The 17204-nt window shown below is 34.6% G+C and overlaps 1 protein-coding gene across 1 annotated transcript in view; it reads left to right on the top strand.

Moving 5' to 3' along the window:
- Positions 1-9482, top strand: part of LOC117406017 (unconventional myosin-XVI-like) — a 160308-nt gene extending 150826 nt beyond the window's left edge. The window contains 2 exon segments of the mRNA XM_034009658.3: positions 7979-8116; positions 8119-9482. Coding sequence (XP_033865549.3) covers positions 7979-8116; positions 8119-8166 — 186 coding nt within the window. The 3' untranslated portion in view covers positions 8167-9482.
- The last annotated feature ends 7722 nt before the right edge of the window (positions 9483-17204 follow it).

The raw sequence follows: 17204 nt of genomic DNA, 5'->3' as shown, positions 1-17204 counted from the left end.
ACCTTTGACTAAACCATGCTAAACATGGTAATACGTGAAACTAATGAAGCAGTGTTTAATTTTCGACATGAAAGAGGTTATTCTTGCTACAAACCTATATGTATTGTAGTCTGTTTCTGAAAAAGGCTTTGTGCTATTTTGTCTTTGTAATACTTTCTCTTGGAATGGTCCTAGTTACTGTGAAACACAAGACAAATATAGTACAATACATTGATTTAATTTGAATGACATACCAAAAAACAAATAAATGAACAATATGTCACATACAAAGTGCATCGGTGTACATTTGCTGTGTTTTATAACCATCTAAGTAAATGCTTTTAGCCATTTCAAAAAATGGTTTCATTCAGATATACAAATGCTATTGTGTTTAACCCTATGCTGACAAATACAGTTTCCAGGCAACACATTCTGTCTCTGTACAATATAATGATATATCGGTCTTTTATTATGCATTAACATGAATGGAATTTATTTCAATAAAGTACTATGGTAACACTGCACAGTATGTGGTGCATAATTACATGGATAGTACCTATTATTGTATCTTGCCCCATATGATTTGTTGTATTATACAGTTTTGACGTCAAGCTTTCACACACGTGGTTTATGATGTCACAGAACTGCTTGGAACTATTAGTTTGGAACTCCTACACCTTAAAACTAATCAGAAACCAATGTATTGGGGATGTTACAGTTTTTAATATATACATATATGTAAGGTGTTGCTTGAAAGAAATGTAGGTTTACATGTAGGTAGTATCATTATAGGAAATTGGACTGGAAGGTGTACAAAACAAAAATGGCGGAGCTGAACAACAATCTTGCATTGTGGCTGCTGTAATGGAAGTCAAAAGTAATCCCATTGTGTTTCTATGTAAGGTTATTCCACATGAATAGTACCACTGACTATGTACACTGAACCTACATGCACACATCTTTGCAGAACATGTGATTGAACCATCGTGTACTTCTATACAGTACTTGTTTCAGTGAAATATCAATTGTTACCCAGTTTGATTCCTGTATCATACAGCATATGAACTGCTCTGGACAACTGGAAGCCATCTACATCTAAGTGCAACATATGGATGAAAAGAGCTTCATTTATCTATATGGAACATTGACATTAGTTGGGGAGATAATGTCAGGGATAGAAAGAGTAAGGGTGTAAATTAGGTAATATGTATCATAAAATTTATGTAAACCTTGTGCCACTTAACACTCAATATACACCACTTGTATTATCTATTTGTGACTGATATACATTCTTTGACTGAAACCACACCACACACTGTCAAACAGAGCTTTAAATATCTCCATTTGTGAGGCAAATATTTCTTTATATAGCCCTGACATTTTGTGTACGCTCTCTGACACACACCAGGCCAAGAATAATAGTGCGGTAGATAATACATTATGTAGTTTTCCGTTTCATAAAAGCAATGTGCTTTCACATGATAATGTTATTCTAAGGAAAAATTGTATCGAAAAATCTATTGGTAAAAAAAAGCTTAATACCAGTAATTGGCATAGTCTCCAGTCCCCAGAACCTGTTGCATCACTCACAATGCTGTTTATAGCCCTTAAACAACATTTTGAACAATACTATAGGGAACTATTAGAATACCAGTGTATTACAGTAAAGAAACCTGAGCTGAACCATTAACTGATCACAACATTGTCTTTAATAGTAACACAGCAGTATTACATTGTGGTCCTGCTATGTTACCACCAACTGGAAGGGGCTACATGTTATGTAGTGATTCCTACCATAGTGATGCCTTGGGTACTCACGTATGTCATGAAAATGTCACCAAAGACTTGGTGTTTTTATGTGCTGCATGTCATAAAAAAAAAAAATGTTTATCACAGTGGCACCATTCTACCAGTGGCTCATACCACTGTTGTGAACCTGCCCTTGTGCTACTGTGCCATTACCCCTTTGTATAGCATTGTTGTTCAGCCACTGCATTGCCATTAAAGTACATTTAGTATTATTTATTATTTATTTATTTGGCAGACACCTTTATCCAAGTGCTGTGGATCATTTGTTAATGAAGAGTAGTAACTTACAGTATTAACCCCATTTAAAAGGAAGAATACATACATAAAGAGAGGCAGAATAAGGGGGGGTTCAAATTAACAAGTAGATGGATCATAATGTAGCATTTACCCTGTATTTATATCAATAAAGAGATCCATTTATGACAGTATTGCAGGATTTTTTATCTTACCTGATAAAACTTAATTTAGCTGAATTCTAATTCAGTGGCAGTTATGTAACTTCACTAATTATTTACATGAAACGTTTTTTTTTTTTTTCTTAACCAAAGAAATGAGTTTACAGTAGTGTGGCAGGGTAGCTAGGCGGTGAAGTCAGACAGAAGCAGGAACGTAAATAAACTGACACCAATACTGCAGTTTCAAAAAGAAAGACGTGGCTGGCCGCAGTTTTATTTAAATTAAAAAATAAATCAAAGGTTTGAACAAAAAGAAACTTGCTCACAGAGCAAAATAAAAAGGTAAACAGAACAAATCATGAACATATAATAATAAATACAGGTCAGGCTGGGCAGTCGCTGTCACCGTTACTGTATATTTTAAAATAAAATTTTGTTTCTCTTGTTTCTCTCGTTTCTCTCGCTCTCTCCTCTCTAACACCCACCCCGAATGCAGAGAGCTGCTGGCTTTTATAGCGTGGCTGAGGGGTTTACTGGCTAGTAATTAGTCTATTACCCCTCGGCCACAATCTGCACGAGTTTATTAAATTACTGTGGCTGGGGCTACCCATCCACGCTACTCAACAAAACAAAACGGCTACGCCGTCCTAAATGCACAAACAAAACAATAACAAAACCCGCAGCGTTTCGCTGTCATATTTACAATAACTAAATCAAACAAAACAAATACAAAATACACTGCACAGGGGCGGAGGGGGAGACCCCGATGTAAAAATAAATAAACAAATAAATGTACAGGGCTCGCTACTGCCCTGCTACAAGTAGATACAATTAAATTGCTGTTAACCCTGTTGAGTGAGAATAGTCCCTGTAACCACAATAATTGTATATCTTCTCAAATACAGTACATTCCTAGTTTGTGTCCCCATGGCATTCAGTAGAGTAGACAGAAGTACGTTTACCATGCTAAACTTTTGGAAGGGTAATCTGACAGCCTGAACGGGCATCCTCTGTAAAGACAGTACATGTATACTTCATTCTTTATCATGCTGGCTTATATTCCAGCAAAGCAATTCTTCTAAAAAGAATCCTCAATGGTTTGCTTCTGAAATGAAGTGGGGAACCATATCATTGTCACACCAAAATACTTATAGGGTTTCAATGCATGGTGCAGTGCTAATATGCTTCCCCACCTCAGTTTAGAAAATGTGAGGAGTCTTTTCTGTGTGTGTGTGTATATATATATATATATATATATATATATATATATATATATATATATATATATATATATATATATATATATATTGCTGGGGAAAAAGTAAATATGGCAAATTACAATCTAAGCAGAAACGACAACAGAGAATGAAACACCCTTAATAGCATATCAAACCTGTGAGAAATTGAATACTTGGAATGCAGATGATATAAAGTATTTCTTTTATTAGTTTTTATTAGTTTTTTAGAATAGAACATCCACATGATATGCTTTCACAAATGTTAAATGTATTATTTTGGCAAAGCTGCATTTGCAGAAATACTTATCTTGCAATGGTTTTTAAGCAATAAAACTGATTTTATACTGACATGCCTGAATGTATTGGTATTCTCTAACATGCCTGCAATCAAAATTCTACTCATGAAGTAAATTTGAAAAACAATATTGAGATTAGACATGGCATACGTGTTATGCTAAATAGTGTATTCAATGCATTATTCAAACCATCATTAACTTTGCATTGCTGATTACCTTTTCTAGCTGAAGGGTAAATGATAACACATTAGAAACTTGCATGTTTAGAAGTGTAATATTGTATTTTTGCTCCCAATTTTACAAACAGACTTTCATTAGCCCCCAGTAACTGGTGCTGGTTTTAATACATCTGCATATGAAGCTAATTTATCCTTGGTCAAAAGAGGTAGGATTCCTATTAATATTCATATTCAGAGCAGAGGAGTATTGAGAATATTTGCCATCGCATTTGTCTATTTCTACTTTCTAGAAAAGTGTAGAAATACAGTGTAGTCTCTAATGGTCAACAACGAATGGCTGAGAAGTGATAAGGTGAACTACAAACATATACTTACTCCTAAATCATATTTTGTTTTAGAAGAGGAATGTGAAATACATTTAATGACAATTAAATGTTATTTTTAATTTAAATAATGCCTCCCCTTCAGCAGTGGACTACATTTATGTGAGTTGATTTTATGCACTTGAGAAGACTCATTGGCATCTATTCAATTGATTTAAACTGTGGCAGATCAAACTGAGATCATTAAAAATTGCATACAAAGGTTATGAAAATCATGTGTCTTAACAGTGCAGAGAGTTTGTCCAATCCATGTCTGTCTGTAGAAATATGTAAGAGGTCAGAGTTTCCTGCCTAGTGATTTAAAGGATGACAGTGTTTAGATCGCCTGCTGTTTACATCAGATGAATAGACCCCATTATCTGGCTAATTTGGCTGTCTGTGAATATATTGTTTTGTGGTACCCTAGAATTGATGATGTGTATAAAATTAGAAAAAGAAAACAGTGGAATATCACATGTATAGTTTCCATGGAGACAAGATCGTTCATATTAATAATCCCATTAATGAGGACAGTAAATCATTCTCAGATTGGATCCTAGTTTTGATGCACTCAATTTCTTATATTCACCTCTATTAGTGAGTGTACTATCAATACTACGTTTGGAATCTTTTAGATATAAACCACTAGTGTGGAGTGTGTTTTAGGAACCCTAGTCATGATACAATTCACTTTAAAGTAAATGATGGGTCATTAATCATTGCAAATAGCATCCCTTAATAAATGAATCTTGGAGCTGCTTGTATGTCTATATTTCATAGTGTATTAACCAGCTGTCATTTAGGCACTGTGGATTATATAACACAGTTCCACCAACTGGAAACACATACAATTTGGTTTCATAAAGAATGACATTCATTGAGAAAAACTAAATCTGTATTTTAGCAGGTTGTCAGAACATTTAACTGGCAGAGTAATGAGGCAGCGATCCCTATCAACTGGGGATAAAATGAAAGCATCCCCTGTATCCTTAAGTATTTACATGCCAAACACAGCTAGGCATATCAGGTACTGCATTAACCCATCTTTTAAACAGCGACAATACTGTCTGTTTACAAAGTCGGATTGTAAATGTATCTGCTAGTGTGTCGTTACATTTTAGTAGTTTTAGATTTCAGAATATATTAGACATATTTTGTTATTTCTGGAAAAAAGTGGACAAAATAGAAACATAGATGGTGTAAGAAGTCATTGAACTTCCTATAGGATTCATACACTGTATAATCACCTTAAAGAATATAAAAGTATAAGTATTGTTGAACAATCCACTGGTACTGTAGCTTTTGCCTGTTGGCAAGATGGCTGACTTAATGGAGGCCATTTTGAATTTGGCCACCAAAATTTAAAATTAACATGAATACATAATCTTATATCATTGATTTAAACAAAAACACACACACCATTGTTTTTCATGGCATCCTGTAAGCTACTGTAACTTAATTCATCATAATTTACAAAAAAAAAATGTATACTAGGATTGAACAAGATGTGCAAGTATGCTAAAAGAAGGATTTAATGCATACTGTGCACAAAACTATAATCCTTGCAGTCATTTTCTTAAAATTCAAAAGTTCCATTTTTTTGTGTGATCCATGCATCCCTTCCATCATCTAAACATAAGCCATTTTTTATGAAAGTTATAGATGAAATCTTTATTCATGCATATTTTTTGCTTTGAACTGGCATGATAACATTAACCCTAACCCTTTTTTTTTCATTATGGATTATTTTCAATATACCATAAGTTTTCTCAAAAGGTTAAATTAACATTCTTTCATATTTGTCTTGATTTATATCTCACACTGCAACACGTGCAACAAATGCCAGGGGACACCATAGATGTGTGGAGTGTAATTTAAGCAGAATGCCTAAACAGGAAGCAAATTGATTTGAAGACTTTTTTTCGTCGTGGATCAACTGATACACCACGCACAAGACAAAAAGGAAAGTAAAATGAGTAAAAGACAATTAAGAGAAGAAAAACACAAGATGTTCCCTGTTGTTAAGTGGTGATATTTGAGAGCCCTTCAGTACATATGCTGCAGCTCTTTTAACCTTGGAAACATTTATTTAGCTTTCCCTATGGCTTAGAACATAAGGAAAGGGTACCAAACAGCTTTGTTCCATACAATCTTACAGTTTTACTGTTAAAATAGAGAATTGAAGTGAATGAATCCCTGTACTGTGTACCAGTTTGAAATATTGGTTGCTCTTACTGTATTTTGACTGCATAGTTCCAAAACTGAAAAAGCGTCATTGGGAGACACTCAAAAAACATTAAATTCAACAACAAAACTTTTTTAAAGGGCTATTAAACAAAATCATATAAACAAATTAAGTACATTTAAAAAAGATGTAGCTGATACTGTATATAGCTGTATACTGTAGGTAGAGAAGCACCAGTCTGTCATGTCCAAAGATAGATTTAGATTTAATTTTTGTTCCCATAAAGTTGTATGTATTTATTTTTTATTTGGTTTAGTTACTGTATATAAAATGATGATATTATAGGGTATGTCAGTTTTAGTGTTATATTTTTTCTGATTAAGCATTTTGTACTAAAATTAGTTTATCCTCTCTGCATTTATGATCCCCCAAAGGGGATGAAACCCCCAGCAATGGGGACAAAGTGGAGGTGGTCACACATATTTTTGCATATATTTGGAAAACTGCATATTGTGATGAACTTAGTTATTGGGTGTATCCGATTGTGGGGATAAATGGGTGATTCATCTGCCCCTGCATCTGTACATCTGTATGTCACACTTAAGAACATATAAATTATTCCACATACTGCAAATCAGTCATTTTATATACTTTCTCAGTATACTCATTTGCTTACTACTAAGTGTTAAATACTACATATCTAATTTTCAGTAAACTAATTATTGACTTATTCCATAGTATTCTGTACTTACTGTGGATTTATGTCATGGTCATCATCGTGTTCATCATACTGATCGCTCCTATTTGTAATATACAGCTGTCACAGAGTGTATGTTACTGACATAGTTGTTTAAATGGTATACAAATACAATAAACCTAATTTCACCATTGGAACAGAGCGTTCATTGGTTTAGTGAGTTCATATTTCAATGAAATGTAAATAAACAAATCTTTCCAGTAAAGCATTCAGTATCTATATTTTTTATCTGCTGTCAGTATAACTGTTTGAGTACTTGTATTCCAGGCAATGTTCTCTTCTTTTTCTTTCTTAATTCAACATCATTCACTGAATTTAAAGTGTATTTAGTGTTGTAGTCTGTTTGCTGTCTGGACATGTATTATTGTACTACTTTTTGGAAGTTTAAAAGAATACAATTCAGTGCAATATATATATTTTCTTTGAAATTATATTCTATACTGTTATTGTTGACATTAATACAACTGTTCCTTTCTTTAAAATGATCTTAAAGAAAAAATATCAGTTCTACATCCAGATGATAATTTATTGTGATAATGTCGGAATATCGTCATTTTTGTATTGTGGTGTGAAAAATCTGGTATCGCTGCAACCCTACTCCCAAGTTCAGCAAGGCTTAATATTACCTGTATCATTTAAGGGGGGGGGGTCTGTTAAAATACTGCAATGAAATAAGTCAATGAAACAGTGGAGTCAAACAAAAAACATTCCCAAAGTAATTAATACAGGTGATAGATATGTGTGCAACAGCTTTAAACAGTCTGTGTTTTTCTTACAGGTGATCCATCAGCTGCGTCTATCACAAAATGAAAGCACAGCCTTGCATGAGTTATTGGAGTGGAGACGGAAACTCTGCGACGAGAAGGAAGACTGGCAGAAAACCATCCATAAATCAGAGCACAAGACCAATGCACCTCCCCCCCTCACCCACCCTGCAAAAAAACAACTTTGGTAAAGAAGATGTGAGATTGATTCTGTGACTGTCCATGCTCCCTGGATTATTGGATGCAAAATGTGTTTTTCTTCATGACCAAGAAGAGACTTCTAAACAACCTGGGAACCGCAAATATATATCAGGTCCTTCTGCTTGTCAGGGCTCGAAAGATTTTTGTAGAACAAGCGCCTGGGGTGTGAAATTCTGCTGAAAAATACAAAACAGCATGCTTTGGAAACAACACTACCTTCTAACAACTGAGAGCAATCTGAATGGATTGTTGCACAAACCCATCATCAAAGTCATGAATGTATCTTAAATGTTATTTCTGTGTGAGGACACAAGTTTATACATACAACTGGTAAATACTGTCAAGTGTCTTTAAAAAAAAAAAAAAAAAAAAAAAAAAGCTGCTGGCTCATGTAACTTACTGATTGGTTATGTATTAATATGTACACCTATATGTTAAACTGGGGCAGGGGGCACAATACGTTTTGTGTTTTGTAGGTGGGACTATAAAACGTATAACCAACTGGTGCTGGTTTTCTTAACTCAATGTGCAGGGGATACTTAGCACAGGTTACAGCTTAACTGTTGACCTCAGTGTTATCACTTTGTATTAACCATTCAGGTATGGCATTGTGCTATCACTTTCAGGTTCTGCTGCCCTATAAATAGTGTAGTTGCAGGGAAATTCAAAAACATAAAGTCAGATTCATTTCACTGGTTGCTGAGACATTTTAACACTGTCTTTGGCACCAAGGCTAATAACTATTTAAAAAATGAATTGGAGAGCAAAACCAATATCCATGTTTCAATGAGTTTATTTCCCAGACAGCTTTAGATTCGTTGCTCTGTGCCATGTGTGATTTATTTACTGGTGTTATGGTTTCTAAGATTTCTGTTGGGAACATTTCATAACTGAAGTAGTTTGCCTTACAGTACAGTATTGGAGTAACATAATTTATCGTCAAACTCCTTTTTGGCCTTTTTTCAAAAACGAAAAATTAGAAGAAATGGTGGTTACTGGTGCATGACTTTCAGATAGCTGGACTTAACCTTTCTCAGATATAATCAAGTCCCTTTGTTTTGGGTTTTTAATTTAAATAAATCTGCCCAGGAAGTTATATGTGGTTATTAAGATAAATGGATGGAAAAGGAGCCTACTTGACAACTAACAACTGCCTGGGTAGTTGTGGAAATCTGGTTAAACCATATCAGTGTTACAGTATATTAACCAGAACTTCACTAAAACCAATGTGTTACATACATGTATTGACATGCATTTTCTTGGTATGAATCTGTATTTACATGCTTGAATGCCCTATATATATATATATATATATATATATATATATATATATATATATATATATATATATATATATATATATACAGTGCCTTGCGAAAGTATTCGGCCCCCTTGAACTTTGCGACCTTTTGCCACATTTCAGGCTTCAAACATAAAGATATGAAACTGTAATTTTTTGTGAAGAATCAACAACAAGTGGGACACAATCATGAAGTGGAACGAAATTTATTGGATATTTCAAACTTTTTTAACAAATACAAAACTGAAAAATTGGGCGTGCAAAATTATTCAGCCCCCTTAAGTTAATACTTTGTAGCGCCACCTTTTGCTGCGATTACAGCTGTAAGTCGCTTGGGGTATGTCTCTATCAGTTTTGCACATCGAGAGACTGAAATTTTTGCCCATTCCTCCTTGCAAAACAGCTCGAGCTCAGTGAGGTTGGATGGAGAGCATTTGTGAACAGCAGTTTTCAGTTCTTTCCACAGATTCTCGATTGGATTCAGGTCTGGACTTTGACTTGGCCATTCTAACACCTGGATATGTTTATTTGTGAACCATTCCATTGTAGATTTTGCTTTATGTTTTGGATCATTGTCTTGTTGGAAGACAAATCTCCGTCCCAGTCTCAGGTCTTTTGCAGACTCCATCAGGTTTTCTTCCAGAATGGTCCTGTATTTGGCTCCATCCATCTTCCCATCAATTTTAACCATCTTCCCTGTCCCTGCTGAAGAAAAGCAGGCCCAAACCATGATGCTGCCACCACCATGTTTGACAGTGGGGATGGTGTGTTCAGGGTGATGAGCTGTGTTGCTTTTACGCCAAACATAACGTTTTGCATTGTTGCCAAAAAGTTTGATTTTGGTTTCATCTGACCAGAGCACCTTCTTCCACATGTTTGGTGTGTCTCCCAGGTGGCTTGTGGCAAACTGTAAACGACACTTCTTATGGATATCTTTAAGAAATGGCTTTCTTCTTGCCACTCTTCCATAAAGGGCAGATTTGTGCAGTATACGACTGATTGTTGTCCTATGGACAGAGTCTCCCACCTCAGCTGTAGATCTCTGCAGTTCATCCAGAGTGATCATGGGCCTCTTGGCTGCATCTCTGATCAGTCTTCTCCTTGTATGAGCTGAAAGTTTAGAGGGACGGCCAGGTCTTGGTAGATTTGCAGTGGTCTGATACTCCTTCCATTTCAATATTATCGCTTGCACAGTGCTCCTTGGGATGTTTAAAGCTTGGGAAATCTTTTTGTATCCAAATCCGGCTTTAAACTTCTCCACAACAGTATCTCGGACCTGCCTGGTGTGTTCCTTGTTCTTCATGATGCTCTCTGCGCTTTAAACGGACCTCTGAGACTATCACAGTGCAGGTGCATTTATATGGAGACTTGATTACACACAGGTGGATTCTATTTATCATCATTAGTCATTTAGGTCAACATTGGATCATTCAGAGATCCTCACTGAACTTCTGGAGAGAGTTTGCTGCACTGAAAGAAAAGGGGCTGATTAATTTTGCACGCCCAATTTTTCAGTTTTTTATTTGTTAAAAAAGTTTGAAATATCCAATTAATTTCGTTCCACTTCATGATTGTGTCCCACTTGTTGTTGATTCTTCACAAAAAATTACAGTTTCATATCTTTATGTTTGAAGCCTGAAATGTGGCAAAAGGTCGCAAAGTTCAAGGGGGCCGAATACTTTCGCAAGGCACTGTATATATATATATTTTAAATACTGAAACTGAAGGGCCTTGAATATAATGATCCCTGCAATACCATAGAATTCAGTACTGAAAAAGGCCTGTCACATATATACCTCTGTAGGTTACTTTGCCTGACACTTTAATAGTGTTGTTGTCCAAATTTGACACTGCCAGGTAACAGTAAGTAACTATTACCATACAGATCAAGCTGCAGTTCTGTACAAACTAGCCCACAAAAAAAGCTTTGTCACTGTAAATAAAACATATTTAGAAGGGTTACAGCAGTTTCTAAGGGGCAATTTAAGAGTGGTAACTACAGTACTTAACGCTGGACAAAAAAGACAAGATGCCCATGTAAACAATACTATAGTAACTTAAGTGAGGTGATTTCTTGCTATAGGGTACTATAGAATTTGTATATGGGTGATAACACACTGCTACAAATATAGACAGTGCCTGTATCTGGAGGAAGTAAGTGTTGTAAATGAGACAAATTATTGTTGAAGCTTCCCTCACTGCCACTAATGTTTCCCTGTTCAGAAAGCAGACTTTTGCATTTAGCAGACAAGCTGGTTTAGCAATTAAGCTGTTATTTGTTAAAAACACAAACATCTTATCTAAATATAATGCAAGATTAAACAGTATAATTTGCACAAAACATAAAAAGTAGCGGCTATCAACTGTTAGATTAATGTAAACAAAAAAATTTAAAATTCAAAAACATTTTATAGCACAATAAAAAATATTTTCCACAAAATGTACATCCCAGGTTGGTATATTTTAACCTTGTTTAAATTATCCCCAGTCTGACATTCATTTTTCATCTTTACTATGACTATTTTATACACAATAATCTGTGCTGATGCTAATGCACTCTCCTGCACACCTCAAAAGGCCCAAGCTTTATTTGATGACCTGGACCTTTTGGGTTGAAAACAAAAAAACAAACAAAAAAAATCAATATAGTTTACTAGGAAAATTCTTTTTCAGAATAGTGCTTTTGCACTTTCGTGCAGCAAATGTGATTTTTTTTTATTGTACACAAATCTATGTGCATTGCTTATATTAGAAGAAATGTGTGGTGTGCAGCTTTTAAGTAGATTTTTTGTTATGTAAAATATCACTTTTAGTTCCATGTGCAATGTTTGTGAAGAAATGTTTCTTTATCCTGTTTTCAGCATTTATAAATATAGCAATAAAGCACAATTGAGCCAGACTCATGGAATGAACCCAAAAAGTCACATGTTTCATCATATTTAAATACTATACAGTGGAATCCTCTTAAAGGATTATCGTATTCCTTTTATTTTTATTATTTGAAACACATGATCGTCGTATCTGTTAGTGCAGGGGGATGGTTATTCACAAGCAACAATAGCTTACATCATCCAGAATTTAGTACCTAATTCTGTAACACAATATACAGTATGTGAGTTATTTTCTGATATTGAATGATGCTGAATATTTTACTAGAGGGGAGTTCATTGTTGATTTTAATAGATGCTGCTGCCTTTTACTGAACAGGTAAGTAACCAGATCTTATAAACAAATCTATTTATTGAATATTGAAAATACATATCATTTACACATTCATTATTTTTATTGAGTTGTTAGTTATATGAAACAGTCAATAATTATGTTCACAGTAAAATGGGTTTAAGTAGAAAGTGACCCATAATAATGAAGTTTAATTACTCATAAAAGCTAGTGATCAAGCAAACATAATCAATGTTTTTTTTTTTTTTTTCAGATATATAAAGTATACCAATAAGTGAAGGTTAATATAAGGGATGAGTATCTTATGTGCAAAGCACGATTTTTCTTGTTGGTTAATCAAAATTATATAGGCACAACAGAAACAGGTTTTTTAGCTCAATTAACAAAGCAGCTATATTTAGAGATAATAGCCAAAAACAAGGCTGTTTTAAAAATGGCTTCAGAAACAAATGCAGTACATGAACTCACCCAGAACTTGGCTTTCTAAGTCAGTTGATGTAACCACAGCTTCACAGGCGTGTCTTTCAACTCTCAACTCCATCATACTGACGCCCTTTTTGAAAGCTCTTTTATACATGTCCAAATCCTGTCAGATTCTCCCTCTTCCTTCAGCACAGTGTATGCTAATATTGGAGTCATGCCAACAATTGTAGCAGGTATTTATTATACTTTTCTGGTATTTTTTATATATGCTGGAAGCAAGGGGCTTGATTTAGAGATCAGAGTCTCCAGTTCAAATCAGACCATTAAACCGCTATGTAAATAAATAACTTTATGTAAGGTGCTGATATTCTAGAATGTTTTACAGGGGCACCCAAGGGGTAAAAGTTAGGCTTCTTTTACTGCTAATTGTGTTTTTTTTAAACTTACACAAGTATAAATTAATGTGAGGGACAAGTTTTAACACCATGGTGTTTCTAGTCACTTCAGCATACTTGTGCAGTGCATTCTGTTCATATTAGTTTATATATGTTAAGCCTATAGTAAATGTGTCATAGTAGATGCACAAAACACATCAAGTAAGTGTTTTTGCACATCTGAAAGATTGGTTTGTTTTATCTTTGACTTGTGTTTGTGCTGTTTGCTTTTGCATTGAAGAAGGATGTTTTTCTTTTAATAAATTGGTGGTTCTTTATGGGGTATGTCACACCTTTTCACTGTAAAATGTGAACATAAAATATAAAAGACCCCTTTCTAAAAATGCCCCAAATTAAAAACAATATGGAATTTAGAGCTTCATCGTTTTATTTTTATCTTGCCCTAGGCTAATTATTATAAACGACATAATGATTAGCATCTGCGTTTGTTCATTCTGTAACTAAACATGTTGTTACATTGTAACTACACAACCACATGTGTAATTACTGTGTTATTACACTAACATGAAGAAACAATAAATGTGTTGTCGTCCAAACAAATGTGTATTATAACACCACTGTAGCTGAGTGGTTGCATTACCTTGTCTTTTTCCTTGTGAAGGCCAACCCAAAGATCATTTAGTGTGTTCACAAACTGACGTAAAATGAATCTTGGAACATTAAATTAGGTCAGGTTCTACATAATCCATATATTTCTCATCAGCCTCTTTTGAAATTACAGATTGAAGGGTATATGTCTGAGGTGTGGTCAGCATTATAACCTGGATAACAAAGGATGTTGTGGCCTTCCCAGTTTCCAAGGATCAATTCTTTATTACATTCAGTAAAGAAGATCTGATTCAAAGGCATTGCGCTCCCCCAACAGTACTAAGAAGCATTTACCCTTCATCCCTGAGAGATGCAACACTTTGTGATTCCGTCAAAGCTTATTTTGCATAAGTGTGCATAATGAATTAGTAATATGCACTTCATTAAATGCAATGTTGCTCACTAAATAAAAACAACGTATAGATTTTGAATATGTAGATATTGTTTTGTCAAAAATGTTATCAGAAGCAATATCTTGAATGTGTTTCTGTACATTATTATTCATATTGTTGATTTCAACAAACAGGTTAACAACTTATTTAGAAGGGTGTTTGTCGTGATAGAAAAAAAAACTAACACATTTGGAGTTAAAAATCGTGTCTTAACAAACACTTTTCTAAAGGATACATTTTTTTTATCAAGGAGACCTCAGAAGTGTTTATTGCAAGTCTACGTTTACACATTCAAAAAGATAAAAGGGATAACATTCCAGTCACAAACACAAAAGCTTCAAAGAAAAGAGACACTTTTAACACCTCCAATGAAGGAGAACACTCTCACGGATAAGAGAGATGTGTTTTTCGATGCCCCGCTGAGCATTCAGGAACGTTCATTTGGCAATAAACGTCTTGTTGGCGACATGGAAAATCTGCGCCGGAATCTAATTCTCTTTTCTTCGAATTCAGGGGCAGGACACAGGAGCAAGAACTGTTGCAGGATTATTATTTTCCTTCTTCATGAAACTGTTATTTCTTCAAAAGCTTAAAAGGCCGGACCACAGAAAAACGACTGTCACCAGATTGTAATTCTTCTTTATTCTTGACAAGACTATTTCTTCAAAAGAGACTCTTACACATCCTTCCAAGTCATAAAGGAAGCTAATTACATGATTTAATGAAATCGTGGTGCATAGTTTAGGATTACAATGTTGTCTGAATGCTTGTAGTTGTATTCTGTGCAGATGACACTTGGTATAGGTGGTTCTGAAGTATTGTTCATGTCTAGCAGTTTTCTTTGGTGTGTAACTTCTGAATAAACAATATTTGTATAATGTTTCAGTAGTCTGCTCTTTTTCTTTGTCTTTTAAACAAGCACTATCAAACATTTAGGAGAACCCAAGGAAAATATCTTGTTAAATTGAGTCATTCTAATATTATAAAATTTCATGTGATTGAAGTAAAAAAAAATGTTCACAACTGGTCCTGCTTAAGTAAGAACTGTATTTTTACTTGAAATACCCTAGACATAAAACATCATTAATAAATATGCCTCTGTGACAGGGTAGTATTGCGGGCCCAGATGTTATTGGCAGGCAAAGAGACTCATAGGCAAGGAAACTGCTGTTAAAGCGCTTCTGCGCAGTTTAATAAACAAAAGGAAATCAAAAAGTTGAACAAAACACTACTCACAGAGCAAAAATAAAAGGTCAAACAAAAACAAATCTCGCACACAATAAAAAATTACAAAATAACCGGCGCAAGGGCCAAAACAAAAGTTTAAACAAAAACAAAACTGTTCAGGCTGGGCAGAGCCTTCACTGAACATGAAGTTTGTCACAAAATACAGCAACACAATACCAAACTGTTTACTCACCAACTCCCTTTTCCAAACAAAGGATTTTCTCTCTTTATACCATGTGGCTGGAGCCTAATTATCAATTATTCCATCAGCTCCAGCCACATTCTCACATGTATTTTGGCAGGGATAGGAAATTAACCCCATCCCTGCCAACCACCACCAAATCACCACACAACAATAATATTATTATTTACAGGCAGGGCCCTGCCCTGCCACAGCCTCACATTATGCATATTGAATTTTTCATTAAAGCTTTTGTTTTCAAACACGGTTCAGGGTCTCCAGCAACAATGCTGTTTAAATAATTAAAAAGGATCCCGAGAGAGATTTCATTAAGAAGCAACCAATATTATGTATGTACTGCATGACCTGTTTTGTTTGTTTCATATAAATATATATAGTATTACATTTTTAAACTAATTTTTATGTTCTCGATATTTGTTTTATCTAGTTCAAAACATAAGCAAGCTACAAAATTACTATAACATGTCTATTCTAAAAAATAAAAAATAAATCTCAAACATTTGTACCAGTATGACACATGTGACCTTTTCCATTTTCAAATAATAACATCATAAGCAACACATGACTTATCTGACCTTTGCTGAATTCATACTTTGTCCCCCCTTTTGTAAACTCCCATCAGTAATCTGTTGAGAAGAATACACTCTGAAATTGACAGTACTGTATTAATGGCTTTCCTTTCCTCAGGAAAGAACCTGTGTGCAAAACCTGTAGTCCCTCCTTAGTGAGTGTTCACAGGGTATATCCAAGTTAATTATCCATGAGCCACACTGTATGGAAGTAATTTCCACAGTTTTCCAGGTCATAGAGCTGCAGCAGTTACTGGATCTGTGTGTCATTTTGTCTAATTTTGGTATAATGCCCATATCACTCTGATAATTCAGCAAATATAATTTGTAAGACTTCTTGAAGTAGTATTGATGCTGTTAAATCAGTATTGACGCCATTGAAGTGTGTATTTAGCTATACCAGCATTTACAATATTGTATACACATGCAAATAAATAAGGTTCCTTTATCTGTGTCTGATAAGAAAGCCTTATCCTACCCACCATAAGCATACATTTGCCTATGTTTTTTTTTACTGTTTATTCATAACACTGACATGAACACAACCACTGAACAGCATATACTACAATAGTGTAAAATGCATTTTGTATATTGGAGGAAAGAGGCTACATCCACAACATTCACAATAATGTGGATATGTTCACAAAACTAAACAACAGAATCATTACCATTTACAAAGGTCAGGGAATGCTCACTCCTATCA

This window comes from Acipenser ruthenus, chromosome 9 (genome assembly GCF_902713425.1).
Source record: "Acipenser ruthenus chromosome 9, fAciRut3.2 maternal haplotype, whole genome shotgun sequence".
Classification (NCBI taxonomy): Eukaryota; Metazoa; Chordata; class Actinopteri; order Acipenseriformes; family Acipenseridae; genus Acipenser; species Acipenser ruthenus.
The sequence above is the reverse complement of the archived record's forward strand: the minus strand, read 5'-3'. Positions and strand labels throughout refer to the sequence as shown.